This window comes from Canis lupus, chromosome 15, assembly GCF_011100685.1.
Source record: "Canis lupus familiaris isolate Mischka breed German Shepherd chromosome 15, alternate assembly UU_Cfam_GSD_1.0, whole genome shotgun sequence".
Taxonomy (NCBI): Eukaryota; Metazoa; Chordata; class Mammalia; order Carnivora; family Canidae; genus Canis; species Canis lupus.
Genome location: NC_049236.1, coordinates 55,036,827 through 55,055,743, shown reverse-complemented (window position 1 = coordinate 55,055,743; position 18,917 = coordinate 55,036,827). Strand labels below are relative to the sequence as shown.

The window sequence follows — 18,917 nt, the reverse complement described above, 5'->3', positions numbered from 1 at the left end:
TATTTCCAAATGCCAACCAATGTTTTTATCCAAATCCCTATTAACTATCTCTAATTTTCTTCTCACTACATAGTAAAATAAAATATAATTATTTTGTCACAAAATCATGCACTATTAGTGAACCCCATTTCCTCCATCTCACTGTACCAACAACTTGCCACAATGATCTACACCTACCTTCCATCTCTCCAGAGCCTACATGGTCAAGATTCAGTTCAATTTTGTCTCATGCATTCAGAGCTGGCTATGTGCCAACAACTGTGTTGAGATTTGGGGTTAAAAAGAAGGAAAATGATCCTTATCTTTAAGGAGTTCATCTTACAAAGAAAGAGATGTTGCCAACATTATTAATACATGTAAAGATACCAGAACTGCATGGGAAGTGAAAGGTAAAGCAAGTGAGGAAATACAAGGAACGCTCTTCCAAACTTTTCCCCAGTTGTTCACACTTGCGGACGCACCAGTGCATGAATTATCTGTCAAGCTAAATTTCAGTATTGAAGAGGATAGGAAATATTTTGGATGCTTTAGCTAATGCCTGTGTAGTCCTTTTGATGGAGTAAATATGCTATACATGATTAAACAGTGCAAAAGCAGCACTACATTAGTTATGATCCTAAAATACAAAAAGCAATGCCAGATGGCAGATATTTTTTGTAAGAAAAACTGCAGTAAAGCATAGGCATCCATAGCTTATTACCAAAATTGTAGTGACAACAACAGTCTTATTCTCAAGCCCGGAAGTATCGTTTCCAGAAGGGAGCTCAGTAAGGGTAACAACCATTTTGTCCACTTCACTCCAGTATCCGATCTGAAAAAGGTTACAGAAGATAGGCACATGGAAAAATGATCTTTCTATTAGCCAAGCACTGAATAACTTCAAACTCATGTATGAGTCAAAAATTATATCTACATTAACTAAGTTTCTTCTTAACAAAGATGTATCTTCTATTTTTGTGACTCTACCAGAAAGAGGGATTATAAAAACTATGAAACAGTAGCAATTCTTAAAAAACGGCTTGTCTCTTCATGTTCACTTCTCATATTTTCCCAGGGAAATTTGTTTGGTAGTGAGCATACAGAAATAGAAATGAAATCCAAGCAATGGAATTTTATCCATAACAGGTAAAAGAAACGTGTCGAATTAAAATATTAATGCCTATGTGCACCAGCTATGTTTTGTCTTCTGAACCATAAACTGTCAGTGATGGTTCTTTTCTTATCATTAAACTTCTTATACCTCAATCAAAAAACAAAACAGAACAAAAAACAGTTCTATACACAGTTGTTTAAAGATTACATTTCCTGTATTACTTACCAGAAATGAATGGGTTAGATTTAGAAAAAATAATTAAAAATACATCTGTTTCTTGAAGTAGTTAAGCTCGACCTATGTGAACATACATTTCCAGGACTCTCTGGAAGAAGAGGTGATGGGTTAGCTAACTCACCTCCTCGCACAGAGAAAACTGCCTTTAGATCACTAATGATTTACCTTCCGGGGCCCATTAGTTTTGAGTTCCATGATGTTAATTGTATAGTTTATCCTTTTCCCGTTCTGGTCAAATTTTATATTTCCTGAGAGACCTTCAACCTGAACCTGACAAGGAAATTGGGAAAGTAGCACAGTTATCAATTTACTCGAACTAAAGACACAAACTGTACAGATTACTCTCACTGAGCTCAAGTTAAGAAAACTACATGTATAAGATTTCTTTTCATGCTCCAACCTACCTCTGTGCAATTAGGAAATAATATTCACTTTACATTAAACATAGCTAGGAGATGAACTTAGAGGGGAAAAAAATAGTGTCCACTGTGAAGTAAATTCACAAACATTTGGAGTGACTAACCTGTTTGAGGGCCCTTTCTATTTCTACGCCTTGTCCCCAGGGGACTGCTGGGTTTGCGAGGCAATCTCCTGCATTCCCCCTCCGGGAGATCTCAATTCTCTGCTTCCGTAGGTTGCGGAAAGCTTCAGTCATCACTTGAACAGCGTCATAGGTCAGAGCAGAAGTATACTGAAAAGCATCACACACATTTCATAAGAATAGGAAAAAATCCAGAGACTGACCGCACACTGGCCATCTGGCCTGCAGCTGGCCACCATACAACACCATATCACATGAAGTCCAAGAATTCAGACACAATTCCTGCATCTAGAAGTCGAAGAATCTGGGGGAGGAGGGTGCAGAATATTGGACTGTGGAGCATCCTCTTGACAATAAGTATGTCCTATTACGTTTGTATCTTAGCTATTTTGGGTGAGACCTTTCTAATAACTGTATATTTTCTTTTCGAACCAATTTCTCGGTAGAGCATCACTATGGCCTGATCTGGGGATCTAAGAAATTATCAAATTTACAAATAAACATTCCTCTACTAACGAGGTATTCATTTGGCAATAGGGAAAGAATATGGATTAGTTGAAGTCTCTAATTTTACTTCAGTGATGCTCACATAGATCTGCAATAGTCTTTGAAATGTTTGTTTTTAAAGATTCCCTAGGTGGTTATGGTAATCAAGAAGAAGAACATCAAATTTCATAATTTCTTTTTTTAAAGATTTTATTTATTCATGAGAGACACAGGGAGAGGCAGAGATACAGGAAGAAGGGGAAGCAGGCTCCATGTGGGGACCCTGACGTGGGACTTGATCCTGGGACTTCCAGGATCATGCCTTGAGCCAAAGGCTCAACCACTGAGCCACCCAGGTGTCCAAATTTCATAATTTCTATACTACCTTCATACTTGAACAGTATGTGATAAAATAACATTGGTACCAAATCTATGGTATTCAAATCCCAGTGGGACAGCAGTAGGATTATTACAGGAGCTGGGGGCCAAACAGAATAAAAGATTGTCTAAGAGTATGAAGCATTGTCATAATAATGCCTGAATAGGCATTATTACATGCATGTATGTATACCACCATGTACCAAATGTATCATGCTGCTACTGTTAATGATAAATCACATTTTTACAAAAAAAGTTTTACATAAAAACTCTAACGAATACTGAGGAAATTTCTGTTCTTGAGCATTTTTCAATCTCTGGGCAACAAAAGTTCAGTGACACTGCACAAAAAAATGCAATATCATACTGATTTTATGACACCCTAAAATTCTTAACCAAAAATCCAAAATGGGTGCTTAGTTTTTCCAAATCATCCTCTCCTTTCTTTAGTAACTTAGTTCTTCCACTCTCAAAAATGACTATTTTATACCTTCTCTTTTCTTCTGTCCTCAAATACCTACAGCTCTGCACATTCCTCTTTCTCTGAGTTCCTGCTGAATATCTTGCCTACGTGTTACCAAAAAAATAGAAGCCTCCAGACAGACATCCTTTATCTTTCAACCATGAAGCTGCCAAGATCACATTATCTCTGTTTCCTTCCTGAGTTGATGACACATGAGGTGGCCAAGCTGCTACATGGGGACAGACACTCCAACAGTGCACCAATGCAGTCCTTTGAATCTTTCTAAGGACATTTCATCTACAATTATGCTCTGAATATCCTGCATCAGCTTTTTTTCTCTCTCTACTGGGTCATCTTTAGCACTTCAAATGTTGTGATATCTCCTGACACAAATAGAGATAGATGATGATGGCAGATTGATAGATAGATAGATAGATAGATAGATAGATAGATAGATAGATAGAAAGATAGATGACAGATACAATAACTGCTTCTTAGGTTTACATATCCTTCCAATACTCACTTCTTTTTTTTTCCTGTTTCCTTCATTAGAAAATTTAAGAATTTACTAAGCTTGTCATTCCACATCAACTTTCCTTGCTCTAAGTGGTCTCACTCAGTTCGTGGCTTTAAATTACATGTATGTGCTCAAACGTTACTTCCGCAATGATTTCCTTCCTGCCCAGCATGGTCCCAGTCACTCCCCTTCACATGACCTTATTTATTTTCTTCATAGTCTCTACCAGTATCTGAATATCTTGTTCACTCATTCTTTATTTCTCTATTTCATCTCTCTTCCCCACTGGAATATTTACCCTAGGAAAGTAGAAAACTCATCTGTCGCCCCTGAATTCTCAGAGCTCAGGGCAGGGCCAGACACATCGAAAAGACTTAGGAAGGAAGGAAAGAATGCAGGCAGGGAAGCCAGACACCTTGATATGGACCCTATCTTTACAACACAATTCACATTCTCTTCCAGTCTAATGAAAAGATGTATGAACAGATCATTGCAATATGCCTATCATAATGTTACAAATCAGTCTGATGGTAGATAGATGTCAGATTTATCCTTTTAATAGAGAGATCTTACAGTAAGGCAAATGAAAGATAGTTTATGTAGTATGAATCATCCCCTCCACGCATCCAGAAATTTTGTAAGCCTCCATTTTTCTAATACTAAAACAGCAGTGTGAGCTTATCATCATTTAATCTTTGCTTATATTAGTTTAGTTGAATCACTTTCATTTGACCATATGAATGAGTCAAATTTGATGGGAAGACTGGTAGGAATAAGAAAGAGAGAAAATGATTTTGAGGTCGTGTGCACTGAGTGCTGTAAACTGTAATAAAATATTCATATTTACCTCTAGGTTTTCTTACTGTCTCATGTGATACCACTTAAGCAATGGATTTGCAGGCCTGTATGTGAGTCCACTACATATTCAGATTATACCCCAGATGGTTTCATTTGAGTCTCTCACAGATATCTCAATGAGACACATTTAAATAAAACCCATCACCATTTTTTCCAAAAAATCTGTAACCTTTTTCTCCAAACTGTACATGAGAGAAATTAGCAAAATATAGTATGTGACAAATCCATCCATGTTTCAAAACAACTCACATTTCTGAAAGTGAGAGGAATGTTTAAAATCTATACTTTCTGCTTTAAGAAAGTATAATGCCATTAAAAAGTGATACTAATAAAGGTTATATAACAATATGAATAGTCAATTATAAAATTAGTGAAAAACATTATTACAACTAAATTAAAAAACACCCTCTTTATTGATTAATCAGTGGTAAAAAAAAATAGTAATATCCTTTGAACAGATAGGAGAAAGAAAAATAGAAAAAAATGGTTCTAAAAATAGGGAGGAAGCATACATGATTATATTTTTTCCAAGTATTCTAGAATACTCCTGTACTGTTTTTTAAGAAAAACTATATTATGGTAATCAAGACATTATTTAAATCCTATCTACTTAAGAAAAGATCTGGAGAAATAAGATAAGACATCAGGATTTATCTGTCATACATGGATGTTTGTTTCTATTCTCCTAAGAGAAAAAAAAATTTGATTGATTTGCTTTCTTATTTAGTAATTACTTCATTGCCAACCTAATTTTTAAAATAAAGTCTAGGTCATTGAATAGGAAACAGAGCCTAAATTGAATAAATTGGATATTAAAAAAAGAAGTACTGCAATGCACATTAAAAAAGTCATGGTAATAGTTAAAAGCCAAAATCTTCATTGAGTCAGCCGCTCACATTACTACATTACTATGAGAAATCTATAAAGCCATCTGCTAAATGTTTTAGAGGTCTATAAATGTTGGCGAACTACATTAAAAAATAAGATTAGGTTGAATGAACTAAAAAGCACTGAGGTCCATGCAGCATGTTACAATTATGCGGAGCATGAACACACTAAGAAGAAAAATCCTTTCAACCTTTTTCAAATGTTCAAATGTTCAAATTTAATCAAGTCTCCAGCCTATTATTGTTTTAAATTAAAAGTCACAATCATAGAAACACAATTCTGGACTGAGAGAAAATAAGCAGACACTGTATCCAGAGTTCTTCTTTGTTTATGTTCTACACATGTGGCTCGTTTAGTTTTCTAAACAAATATATTCATATTTTTGATTGGAGAGTTGGATGTTTCAGTTTTATTTTTCCATTCACTAAACTAGATGTAAATTAATTTGAAGGGAACATGATGGCAATGTAACTATCTCCTTCTTTGAAAACAAATGCATCATCTCTGCCCCGATGTTTATGTTCTGTGAAATCCCTCAGCTGAGCTGGAAATTTATAATTCAGTGGGGGGGCCATTATGTTTTGCAGTGCTGTATCACAATCGCATCATATCCACACTTTAAGAAGAAATCTGGGAAAACATTTTTATGGTCCATTTTCCAAAAGCATTTTTTATCCCATTTGAAATGTATATTTATTGAGACATTTTTCTAAAACAAAATGAAATATGCATTTTAAACATGTTTGTTATGCCCAACAGTCATCAGACATTATTCAATAATACGTTCCTGTAATCACTGGAACCAGGAAACAGTATTCTGAGAGCCAAAAAAAAAAAAAAAAAAAAGGAATGAAAAGAAGTTCTATGTATGCTTAGAATTTAATGAACATATAAAAAGGATAAATAGGCTATAATGTAACATTTTATGGGTCATTATTATGACAGCACCTATTCCTAAACATGTTATCTGCACTGTGCTAAAGTAGAAAACATCCAAAGAAAAAGGACCAGACTTTAGATATTATAAAAGTGCTAAAAACTTACTAGGAATGGCCACTTTCCAAATTTTCCTTGATACTTGAAATTGAATTGTATCCACTTTAGAAAGCATTGAACATATCATCAGAAGACAGGGCCCAAGCCCTGATTTTATCATTTACTGCTCAATTGCTGTGAGCAAGGAATCTTACCAATGAAATAAGAAAAGCAATGCCTCTTCTATGTCATAGTAGAATTGGAAAAGCTGGTGAAGAAAAAAGAATTTATGTTGACCTAGTTCTCTACATGCCAAACTTGAGGTGGTGGTTTCCTCATAAGTCTTTTTAAAAAAATTCTATGCAACGAATATTTTTGTTCCAGTTTTATAGATGAAGATTACAAGTTAACAAGTTACATTTTGCCCAGGGTCACAAAAAATTAAGGTGGAGTTTGAATCCAGACCCCTGTGTTTCTGTGTTTCTGGGGCAATGATGGTAATCAACCATTCTGGTTTGCCAGGTACTATTCCCATTTTAAGCAGGAAGTCTGCAGTCCCAGGAAACTCCTCAGTACTGGGCACACTGGGACAGTGGGTCTCCTTTTCGGCAAACACCACATCAAATGAGTACAGTTACAGGAAATGAGAAGCCGTGTGGCTGCTTAGAGCTTGTTGAATATGTGCCCTTTGAAACTTCACTGCACAAAGTCACAATATATTCACAGAAACTCAACATCAGTGGAGCAACAGGAACTCTCACTGCTAGTGAGAATGCAAATGGTACAGCCACTTTGGGAGACAATTTGGCAGTTTCTCACAAAACTAAACATACTCTCACCATATGATCCAGCAATTCTACTACTTGGTATTTTCCCAAAGGAGTAGAAATCATGTCCACTCCAAACCAGAGCACAGATATTCATGGCAGCTTTATTGCTAATTGCTGAAACACGGAAGCAACCAGGATGTCCCTCAGCAAGGGAATGGTACATCCAGATAATGGGATATTGCCACTGCTAAAAATGAGTGAGCTACCAAGCCACGAAAAGACATAGAGGAAACTTGAATGTGTATTACTAAGTGAAAGAGAGCCAAACTAAAAATGCTACTTACTGTATGATTCCAACTACATAACATCCTGGAAAAGAAAAAACTACAGAGACAGTAAAAAAGATCAGTATTGCTGGGAGTGAGAGGAAAGATGAATACGCAGGGAATGGAGGATTTTTAGAGCAGTGAAAATACTCACTATGAAATTATAATGACAGAAGCGTGTTATTATACATCTGCCCCAAACCACAGAACATACACTAAGAGTGCGCCACAGTGTAAACTACGGACTTTGGGTAATTATTACGTCAATGTATGTTCATCAGTTTGAACAAACCAATCACTCTGGTGAGTGAGGCTGATATTGGAGGAGGCTGTGCAGTTGTGGGGGCAGAGGGATATGGAAATTCTTGGTACTTTTTGCTCAGTGTCCCTGTGAAACTTAAACTGCTCTAAAAATGTTAAATCTTAATTACAAAATTTTAAAAATCAACTTGGTTAGTAAGCACACAGGCCATATCACATTTCCAAGGGTGAAAAAAAACAGCTCCATTGGCAAGAAACCAAAATGAACATCTTTTATTATTCTTCATGAGTAATAAAAATAATTTTTAATCCACTGTGAAGAAAGACTCTTTATGTGAAAGGAATACATTAAAAATTACATATTTCACCTAAATTATTGAGGCTGGCTACAGACTCTGTTTGAAGTCTTGCTTAAGGACCAAGACTTTAATGTTCTGAAGCTTTGGATTCACTTAAGCACTCACATTTTCAGATAAAACTAATTAGATTCATCCAGATGGAAAAAAAGAACCTCAAATCAAAACATTATCTGGCTTTGATTCACTCATCCGTAGGTAGAGAGTTTCTTAGAGGCAGATCTTTTATTTTGTTGGTTGCATAAATTCCTCCCCGACTCGGTCTCCCTACTTCCTAGGACTCTTCTACCAGAGTGAAAATTCTTTATCTTTTATAATCCAGGAAAAATAAACAAATACGTTCCAAGACATTTTAGGATTTAACTTCGATATCTGGAGTTCAGAGATGAGTGCCTGTAGGTCACTACAATTTTTGAGAGACAGGAACCATTTAAGATGTCACAGATTCAGCAAAAATTAGAACTATTAGTGTATGTTTTCTTAAATGCCTAAATTAGCATTTCACATAATCATGGCATTTGAGACTTGGGAGAAATCTTACATACCATCTAAACTTATTCCTTTTACAATTAAAGAAAATGTGGAAATGAGACGAACCCAGATACCCCTGCATTATTATCACAAATAGTAGGAAAGTCTTTTTACTTTTGATGCTGTAATATCCATTTAAATAACACAATGTATTATTTTTTCAATTACTTTTTATAAAAATTTTACCAGTATCAAAAATTTAATTTATGGGCTTATTTCAGCCATTTACATAATTCTAAGCCACAGAACATAAGAAACTAAACACGTCAAGGCTCTAGGTTGTTGTGTGGCAAAATACTTTAATATTAGGATTAGGGGATGCCAATGTGTCAGCAGTGCCTATGGTCAGTTAAAATGTTCAAGAAGCAGAATTAATTCTATTAAGCCACCAGGGTACTATATAATGCGTGGCGCTAATTAGTGAACTGAAAAAGATTATGCTATTTTTAGACAGGCCTACTACTAACTCTCTTAGGACAGCAATTAAGAAAGTTTGGGTCTTGTGCTTTAAGTCGTTTCCTGATCGAAATGAGATTCTGGTGGGAAAATATTACTTAAAGCACCACCGAGGTGTCAGTCACGTATTATTGTTGGATTCCTTAACATCGGCAGAACAGCAGAACATCGCAGACACAGAAGTTGAACTAAGGTTCAAATTGTCGATGTGAAGGGTAGAATGGATAATGATAATCTTGCAAGTTGCTGAAGACACCGAAAACACTGAAAATCTATCTAAAAATAGAGACATTTGTAAATTATTTTTGAGATAGTGGCAAATCATCTTTATTATCTGCCTCTTTTGACACTTTTTTTGAAGGAAGGTAAAGTGGTCACTTTAATTGTCACTTTTAGGTCTGGGTGCCACGATGGTTCAGGTCTGATGATGAAAGTCATTCTACACTTCATCAAGCAAAACAACACGCTTTTTCTGCCAGGGCTGAAGAAAAGGACCTAACAAATGTTAGAGCAGAAATTTTAACCAAATTTCATAGCAATGATAATTACTTTTTTAAAATTTCTCAGTGATTTGGTGTTTTCAAAGGGTTTATTTATATTTTTATATATCAACAAATACCTATTATGTGTGTACTGTGTGTAAACCACTGTAGGAGGTTTGGGGTCAGGAAGATACACATGATGGAGACTGCCTTTTGGAGTCTTGTTTATATCCACAAATATCTTTCAACTGAATTTATTTACTATATAATAAATGAATGGTTATGATTTCTGCAATAATTATTTCTTTTATGAATAAAGAAATCTCAGAGAATGGCCATTGGTCACAAATCCATTGACTGCCCTCCATCCTGGTGCCATCACCACAGTTCAGACAACTATGACTGGTTGCCTGGATTGTTCGTGATATCTTCCTAAAAGCTCATCTGCCATCAGGGGCACACCCTGCAGTCTATTGTCAGCAGACAATGTTGCAGAAGAGGGTAGCCAGTAATCTTTCTGGATCAAAACCAGGATAATCGCTCTTGTCTGGTGGTTCCTTAATGCTCTCAGAATAAGACAAGAAAATTCCTTAGACAATCTACAAGGCACGCAAAATCTGGATCACACATATTTCTAAAGAAGTATCTCCCAAAACACCTCTGTTCAGGGGCACCTAGGGGCTCAGCGGTTGAGCATCTGCCTTCGGCTCAGGTTGTGATCCCAAGGATCCTGGGATCGAGTCCCACATCAGGCTTCCCTGGGATTCAATCCCAGGATTAGGGATCATGACCTGAGCCAAAGGCAGATGCTCAACCACTGAACCACCTAGGTGCCCTGAGATTGCAATTTTATTTATTTTTATTTTTTATTCTTTTAAAAGATTTTATTTATTTATTCATGACAGACAGAGAGAGAGAGGCAGAGACACAGGCAGAGGGAGAAGCACCTCCATACAGGGTGCCCGACGCGGGGCTCGATCCCGGGACTCCAGGATCACACCCCGACTGAAGGCGGCGCCAAACCGCTGGGCACCTGGGCTGCCCAAGATTGCAATTTTAAATAGACAGTCTGCCACTGCCTTCCTTGAGAAGATGGCATTTGAACAAAGATCTAAAGGGTGACACAGGCTTAGTCACGCAGATATTTAAGGGGAGAATAGTCCAGAAGCTGAAATGGCCAGCATGAAGACCCTAAAGTGGAAAGGTTTCTTCTGTGCTTAAGAAACACCAAAGAGGTTTATGTAGCTGAAGCCAAATAAGCAAGGGGGAGCATGTCAAGAGGTGGGTCACATGCGACTGGGTGACAGAGTATTTAGGGCCTCAAAGGCCAAAGAGAGAACTTCGGCTCCCACGTCACATGAAACAGAGGGCCATGGAGAGCTCGGAGCAGAACAGTGACATAATCTAGTTTATGTTTTAAAGAGGCCACAGACATGGAAGAAAGAAGGCAAGTATGGAAGCAGGGAAATCAGTTTAGGAGACAATTGCAATAATCCTGGCAGAGAGACGATGGTGGTTGGATTTAGGGTGGTAGCAGGAGACAGGGAAGCAGTACAGCAGAGCTGACAGGATTTCCTGACGGACTGGCTGTGGGCTCTGGGGAAAAGGAGGAGTCAAAGCCATTTAGAAGTGTTTGGTCAAAGTAACACCTGATAACATGGAGTTGGCATCAACTGAGGTAGAAAGACCTTTGAAGGCATAGTTTACAGGGGCTAAAGAAGGAAGAGAGGGGGGAAATCAGAAGTTTAGTTTAGAATACATCAATTCTAAGATGTCAATAAGACAATTTCCGTCCTTGCTACAAGGCGATTGCTGGTTTCTAGTCTGAAGACTTATAAATTCCCTGAAGACTAGACCTTTGTCATTTCTCTGACACCTAGAACAGCGCCAGCATGCAGAGTAAAAACTTGATGAATATGTACTGAATGGACAAATGGATTGAAAAATAAATGAATGAATGATCGAACCTTGCCTGAAATTAGCAATCTGTGAGTCAGATTTAAAAATCTCAGTACCGGGATGCCTGGGTGACTTGGCAGTTGAGCGCCTGCCTTGGGCCCAAGGCGTGATCCTGGAGACCTGGGATCGAGTCCCACATCGGGCTTCCTGCGTGGAGCCTGCTTCTCTCTCTGCCTGTGTCTCTGCCTCTCTCTTTGTGTCTCTCATAAATAAATAAATAAATAAATAAATAAATAAATAAATAAATAAGTAAGTAAATAAATAATCTTAAAAAAAAAATCTCCGTACCATGACTATAGAGTTATTTTTTTGTAGAGTACAAGAATGAAAAAAAAAATAACATCAGCAATTTATATTTTGTGGTTTTTAAAAGGTGAAATATTGAAACATTTATCTTTCACTTGTAATTATTGAATAAGAATGGTTTTTATTAAGAAACTATGGAAGCTTCATTAACTTTTGGAGACTGAAACTTTAAATCATTCATTTATTTAGTACTTCCACAATTTGAAATAATTTATTTTTTTTTAAAGGTTTTTTTTTATTTTTATTTTTTTATGACTGTCACACAGAGAGAGAGAGGCAGAGACACAGGCAGAGGGAGAAGCAGGCTCCATGCACCAGGAGCCCGACGTGGGATTCGATCCCGGGTCTCCAGGATCGCGCCCTGGGCCAAAGGCAGGCGCCAAACCGCTGCGCCACCCAGGGATTCCCTGAAATAATTTATATTATATCCAAAGCCGAACCATGGAGAGAGTTTTATGAATTTCATTTTTACAGGTTTTTATGCCTATAATGTAAGTTTTTATTGTGGTGATTTTAATAAAGTGTGATTTAAATTACCAGGCAATGTACCAGGTACAGTGAATGACCCAAAGACAACATAGAAAGAAATCTCATTAGGAAATATTCTTGCTTTCCTTCCTTAAACAGATCATATATATATATAAAAAAATATGCTACTTGTTTATATCAGAAAATACTATATTGTCCCTCAAGTAATTTTTCTTTCTTTCTTCTGCCTACGGATGCAGAAAAAAACATGAAAGCCCTGTCCTGTAATTCTTATCTTTTACATCTGTTGACAGTTGAAGACCCTTATCTTGGCAACTCCCACAAAATGTCCATCTCCCCCCCCCAATCCATATATTTTAAATTTTACAGCGGAAACAAAACAAATGAAACAAAACAAAAAACAAAAAACAAAAAACAAAACAAAAAAAAAAAGAAGAAAAAGTAGTTTCCTGACTCTGTCATGCCCTTGTATCACTTCGAGTCTGTGTACAGGCTCTTTTCCCAGCACCCTCCCCATATTTCTCCCTGCTGAACCATGTGCAAAGCCCTAGTAAGACCCCCCCCCCCCTTCCAAAATGCCCTCCTTAACATCCCTTCCTCCATACCATCCTAATCATTTGCAGGGAGTGGCATGTTTTATGTGCATCATTCTCTGTTATATTTGCTAACTGACATGTGAGTCTCCTCCATTTGACTGGAGATTATCACAGATGAGAGTCTTTTCTTTTCTTTCCTTTCCTTTCCTTTCCTTTCCTTTCCTTTCCTTTCCTTTCCTTTCCTTTCCTTTCCTTTCCTTTCCTTTCCTTTCCTTTTCTTCTTTTCTTTTCTTTCCTTTCCTTTCCTTTCCTTTCCTTTCCTTTCCTTTCCTTTCCTTTCCTTTCCTTTCCTTTCCTTTCCTTTCCTTTCCTTTTCTTTCTTTTCTTTTTCTTTTTTTCTTTTTAATTAAGTTCCTGGTCCTCCAGTAACTGAGCAATACCTCTGTGTTGAGATAAACTCCTACGCAAAGCCTTTTTCTCCACCCAGATTCAATTTTTATCAAGAGTCAAAGGCCATATAAAATATGTCTCCTATTGATGCCTGTGTTTCCAAAGCTGTGCTGTCTTTGTAAATTTGTTTAATCTCTAACTAGGGTCAAACACTGAATCAGAGCCTACATTTTTTTTTTTAACTTATCACCCTATATGCTCTTTGCAGCACCTTGCACCAAAGGGCCATCACGAGCTCTCTGAAACTTGGCAGAAGTAGAGGAAAGAAAAACACGATGGAGGGAAATGCTACTGCAGGAAGGGAGCAAGCTCTCAGCTCGAAATCTGGAGCTAGGTTTTGATGAAAATGTTAACAGAATGCATTGCTAAAGATCTCTCACACCCCAAATCTGTCTTGCATTTAGATATACGACCCATGCACTTCAATAATGAGATGACTTCCCGGAGAAAACAGTCATCTCATTTTGCGCTCATCCTTCTCACAGCAGACAGCAGTGGTAGGAACATGATGACTAACAGAGTATTCAAAAGGAGCAAGTCGGTTCTATTTGGGGATGAATGCCATATGCAATCTTCATCAGAGAGCTTAGAAGGCGCCGTGTTGGAATGGATAGAAGCCCGCAGTTCCACAGAAGGAGAGCACAGGTGGAGACAACCTGACACCAATGAAAGGACTAGGTGTCCATTTGTTTTCTCATGAGCCTTGCTACGTCAATGTACCTCCAAGTCCCACAGGACCGCTATAAACTGTGTACAGATTGACTATCAGTCAAGATCACCAAACAAGAAGTCACCTAGTATTGAGGAAAAAATGAACTCTGGGTTATTCTTTCACATTCTATGAGATGCTTTCTGAATTTAACTTCAAATTAACAGAATCCATTCGTATTCAATGCTTTTAATCCTACAGATTTAAAGCCAAAAATCTGTATATATTTTTTTCTCCATTAGGTGCAGAAAACAACAAGGACAAAACCTCTCCCTAATGTAAAAAGAGTAGAGCAACTGAAATAACACTGTCCCTGACTGATTCATACACGATCTGCTTAATAATACACATATAAACAAACAAAATCACTATGCATTTGAAATGCCTTGCAACTCTTGCTCTTATTTTTCATAAATGTGGTTTCATAAGAATGTGATCATTTCATTCCACTCACTCTTTGATCTACTCTTATCTCTGTTCTCAATGGGGTGACCAACAAATGGGGGAAAAATCTTCCTATCAACAGCAGAAACATTTAATATTTGAGGTAAATATATGTATGTAGGTAAATACATAATAAAATGTGCTGAATAAACAAGTCAAGTCCAAACCCACGGGAGAACAAAAGATGCATTTGGGCATTGCACATATCAGAACAGTGCACTGCACTCAGTAGTCAAAGATTCCTTGTTTGATTGCATGAAGCATTTTTTTTTTGCATGAAGCATTTAATTTTTTTAGTCACTAAAACAAATTAAGATTTTTATCTTCTTCCTAGACTGTTCCAGAGAACGTGTTGGCTACTTGACAGCAGTTAGCTATAGATAGATACAGATATAGACACAGGCACAGATGTAGATGCACATATTGGTAGATAGATATATACCTTAATTGTAGTCGTGTGTGCTCCCGGGTATTCTTTTTCTTCCAGTGTTGACCATCTTTCTATAAATTTGGATACCAGGGAATCATCATAGTCCACTATCTGAAATCCAGAGACGTTTGCACCTCCAAACTGAATTTTTAATAGGTCTCCATCTGTAAATCCCTAGACATAGGATACGTGTGTCAGGCTTTCTATTAGGAATAAAAGAACTTGACACTCACAAATAACTCTAGACATTGTGGTTTTACAAATATCAAAGACTACATGGGAGATAAAAAAGCCTAGAGTAAATGTTTCATGTATTTATCAGCCAATACTCTGTACCCAGTTCATACTCTCATTTTGGCACCACAGCGTATACTTCATTAATGATTGTTTATTGGTTGTACTCACATAAAAGTGCTCTATTTTATTGAGAAATCTTCCATGGAAAAGTATTGGTTTTATTTATTGAATCGACAATAGAGCATTACTACATAGTTATATATATTTAATAACATGAAGCTAGTTCCCCAAGAGCTACATTTTAAGCAAGTTATTCCCGTTTAAATTGTTCATTCTCTCAGGGGATAAAACAACTTTAAAATGAGAATGGAAGGTACTAAATGCCTAGTCATTATTTGAAAACAATCAAAGAATTTCATATTAAGTATTGAGCTTAATATTGAACTTAATTTTTATAAAATATATTAAATTTTTAAATCAATCTTTTGTATTATTAGAATGAATTCAGTCATTAGTAAAACCATGATGTGGTGTTTCCATTGATTTCAAATATTGTGCTGTCATGAATTCTATGTCATTTTGAGAGTACATTCTCTCAAAGATGAAATCACAATTTTAATAAATCACAAGTATAAATATTTTCACCTTATAGATTTACTCCTTGCTATTCTGCATAAGGGTTGAAAATCTCTGAATCCAAGATACAGGAAAATCTTTTCTTTGTTATTGATATTAAAAAAAACATATTTTAATACTATTTGTGTAAAGAAGGATACTTTGTTATTGGCTCATAATTTTGGTTTTTCTTTTTATTAAAATAGTACAAATAGTGCAAGAATATATGGAACAAAAGTCACAGATTTTCTGCTCTGGCCCACCCATGCTCCAGTTAAGCTGCTTGAAAACAATTGACTGCAGTAATTTTCTTTTCTCATATTTATCTCCATATTTCTGCATGACACATTTTTGCTACTCTTTCTTTTTATTCATTTTTGATAATTTTTATTGAGTTTTTGCTTATGTCAGATGAGTATGTAATTCATTCACATTTACCTGCTCACCCATTTTCATGACCACAGTTTTCATGTTTATAATTCTGTCATTCAGAGCAAAGCCAAATAATGTGCTGGGGCTGCATTTTCTTTCTTTTTTTTTTTTTTTTTTTTTTGAGAGAGAGAGCAAGAGAATGAGCACAAACAAGTAGGTGGGAGGAAAGGCAGGGAGAAAGGAAGAGAGAGTCTCTTAAACAGGCTCCACACTTCATGCTCAGCACAAAGGCAGGGCTAGATCTCACAACCCTGAGATTATGACCTGAGTGGAAATCAAGATTTGGAAGCTTAACAGACTGAGCCACCCAGCAGCCCATATTTTCCTTCTTGAATAGTTATTTCAATCTTTACATTAATAATTGCTTCATTTCTTTCATTACTATCATTTTGTATATACCTATCTTATTTTTCTCTAGTTGCTCCATGAGAACTTTTCATGTTTATATGAGTAAATATATTTTTAATAACATCAAGCAAATCAAGTAATCTGTTTCTCTTTTTTTCTGAATATTTAACTTACAGAAGACTTTCTGAATGCTGAGATCTGAATTGGAGGCTCCTTCTATATCCTCTGCAACTGTTACTCTGGATTGTCCCTTCAGCATGTTTCTAAACATGCTTCCCCTGCTTTCTGGACCACTATTCTCTCATGTTTTATTCCCTTCTTCTTCTAGAGCCCTCAACATTTTCCTAAGACACATCAGAGGTAAATTTTTTGAGACATTAAATGTTTCAAGATAGGTTTATTTTGCTCTGACATTTGATTTTTATTTTGGCTGGGTACATAATTTTAAGTTGAGACTCTCATTGTTCCACTGACATTTGTTCTTATTGAAAACTACAATGTCATTATTTCTAATCATTTTTTGAATTATTATTATTATTTTTAAAATTTTTATTTATTTATGATAGTCACAGAGAGAGAGAGAGAGAGAGAGAGAGAGAGAGAGAGAGAGAGGCAGAGACACAGGCAGAGGGAGAAGCAGGCTCCATGCACCGGGAGCCCGACGTGGGATTCGATCCCGGGTCTCCAGGATCACACCCTGGGCCAAAGGCAGGCTCCAAACCGCTGCGCCACCCAGGGATCCCTCTAATCATTTTTTGTATATGACCTGCTTCATACTCCTCTCTGCCTCTACTTCTCACCTGTCTGAAACCTTTAAGATCTTTTATTGATCTCTGAAATTTCATGGTGACATTTTCTTTGAACTATGAAAGAAGCCTCTTTTCTTTCATTGTTTTATGTACTCAATGGACATATTTGTGTCATCAAGTACTGAGAATTTTTCTGAATGCTTTTTGATGATTTCCTTCCTCTGCCTTCACTATTCCATCTTTCTAGAATGCTTATTAAGAGACCGTAACTCTTAGATTAAAAATCAAGTCCCTTGCAATTTCCCCTGTACAGACCACTTCATATTGTATTGTCATTATGTTACATAATCCGGAAATTTTTTCTTAACCTTATCATCAGTCTTACAATTTTACATTTTATTATTAAAAAAAAAAAACAAATAACTTCCCATAGTTCTTTCTTATTCTCTGAGTTTTTTTTTTCCTTTTCATAACATAACTTTTTCTTTTCTTTATGGATAATTAACTTTCTCTTATTTCTCTGTGGATACTCATTACAATTTTAAGTATTTTTCTTGTATTTTCTGACAGTCCTATTTCTTTTTATTTTTTGTTTGTTTATATGTTTGTTTTATATTATATCTTAATGGCCCACACTTTTCTCAAATGTCTGATTCTGCTTCACTATTTAACAGTAAGCCACTAAAAAATTTCTTGGAATTTGCATGTGCATGGAGGAGGCTCCTTGACAAATGTGCTTCATTGTAAGGTAGATAGTCAGGTGGGGTGGACTGCAGTACTTTTTGTCCATATTTATGGGCTGAAGAAATGAGAACTGGATCACTTTATGACCATTTCTTCATCATTTTATGTACAAATTCTCCTTTTAAATGCTGTATCAAGAACTTAATCACAATATGTGTTTTGGGAGCCTAGTCAAGCATTACCATCATGAGGAAATTAATCAATAATGATATCTGAGGACTTTTCTATCTTTTATAGCCACCTCCTTCAATACTCATTAGACACTAGACAGAAAAAAGGGGACATTTCCAACCAAGAGTTTGGAAGATGAAAGCTCATCAACTCTGAATGACATTCTTCAATTTTAAATGTCAGTGAAATTTCAAGTGCCCTTAAATTCTCAGAAACTGTAGCACTCCTCAGAATCTTTGAACCTACTGATTCACAAGAAGTTCCATATGGTGAAGATATCAAGTATTCAGAGATGGAAAATCAAATTTGAATTCAGATAAAATACTAGGTATTTTTCTCTCTAGAAGCATGACAACAGCATGCACTTGTTTTCTGTTTTTTTAATCTTTTTTACTTGGGTCATTCGTATATTTCTTTCCTTTTCAAAGCATCAGATATCAACTCTCAAATTGATGAGCCACCTTCTGTCATTATTTCTCAATGTTCCAATACAATCTTCTCCATCTGGACGTTTTTAAAGATCACGGCTTTCAATGTGGCTCTGTGTTGTTCATCAAATGGCACAATTCACACAGGGGACTGACTGTCCAGGCTGTTCCCTGCACAGAATGTGGTTCTGAAGTGAGTGAATACAGAGCTTCATCTATTTTAACCCTTGCTTCTCTGCTAGGGAGTCATTT

General features: G+C 36.4%; 1 protein-coding gene across 3 annotated transcripts in view; it reads right to left on the bottom strand.

The window, feature by feature from the left end:
- GRIA2 (glutamate ionotropic receptor AMPA type subunit 2) overlaps positions 1-18,917 on the bottom strand; it is a 151,831-nt gene that overhangs the window by 39,937 nt on the left and 92,977 nt on the right. For all 3 annotated transcript variants that reach the window (XM_038559094.1, XM_038559096.1, XM_038559095.1), the window contains 4 exons: positions 14,954-15,115; positions 1,854-2,021; positions 1,496-1,600; positions 701-811 (listed from right to left, as the gene is read on the bottom strand). In XM_038559094.1, coding sequence (XP_038415022.1) covers positions 701-811; positions 1,496-1,600; positions 1,854-2,021; positions 14,954-15,115 — 546 coding nt within the window. The remainder of the gene's footprint in view (positions 1-700; positions 812-1,495; positions 1,601-1,853; positions 2,022-14,953; positions 15,116-18,917) is intronic.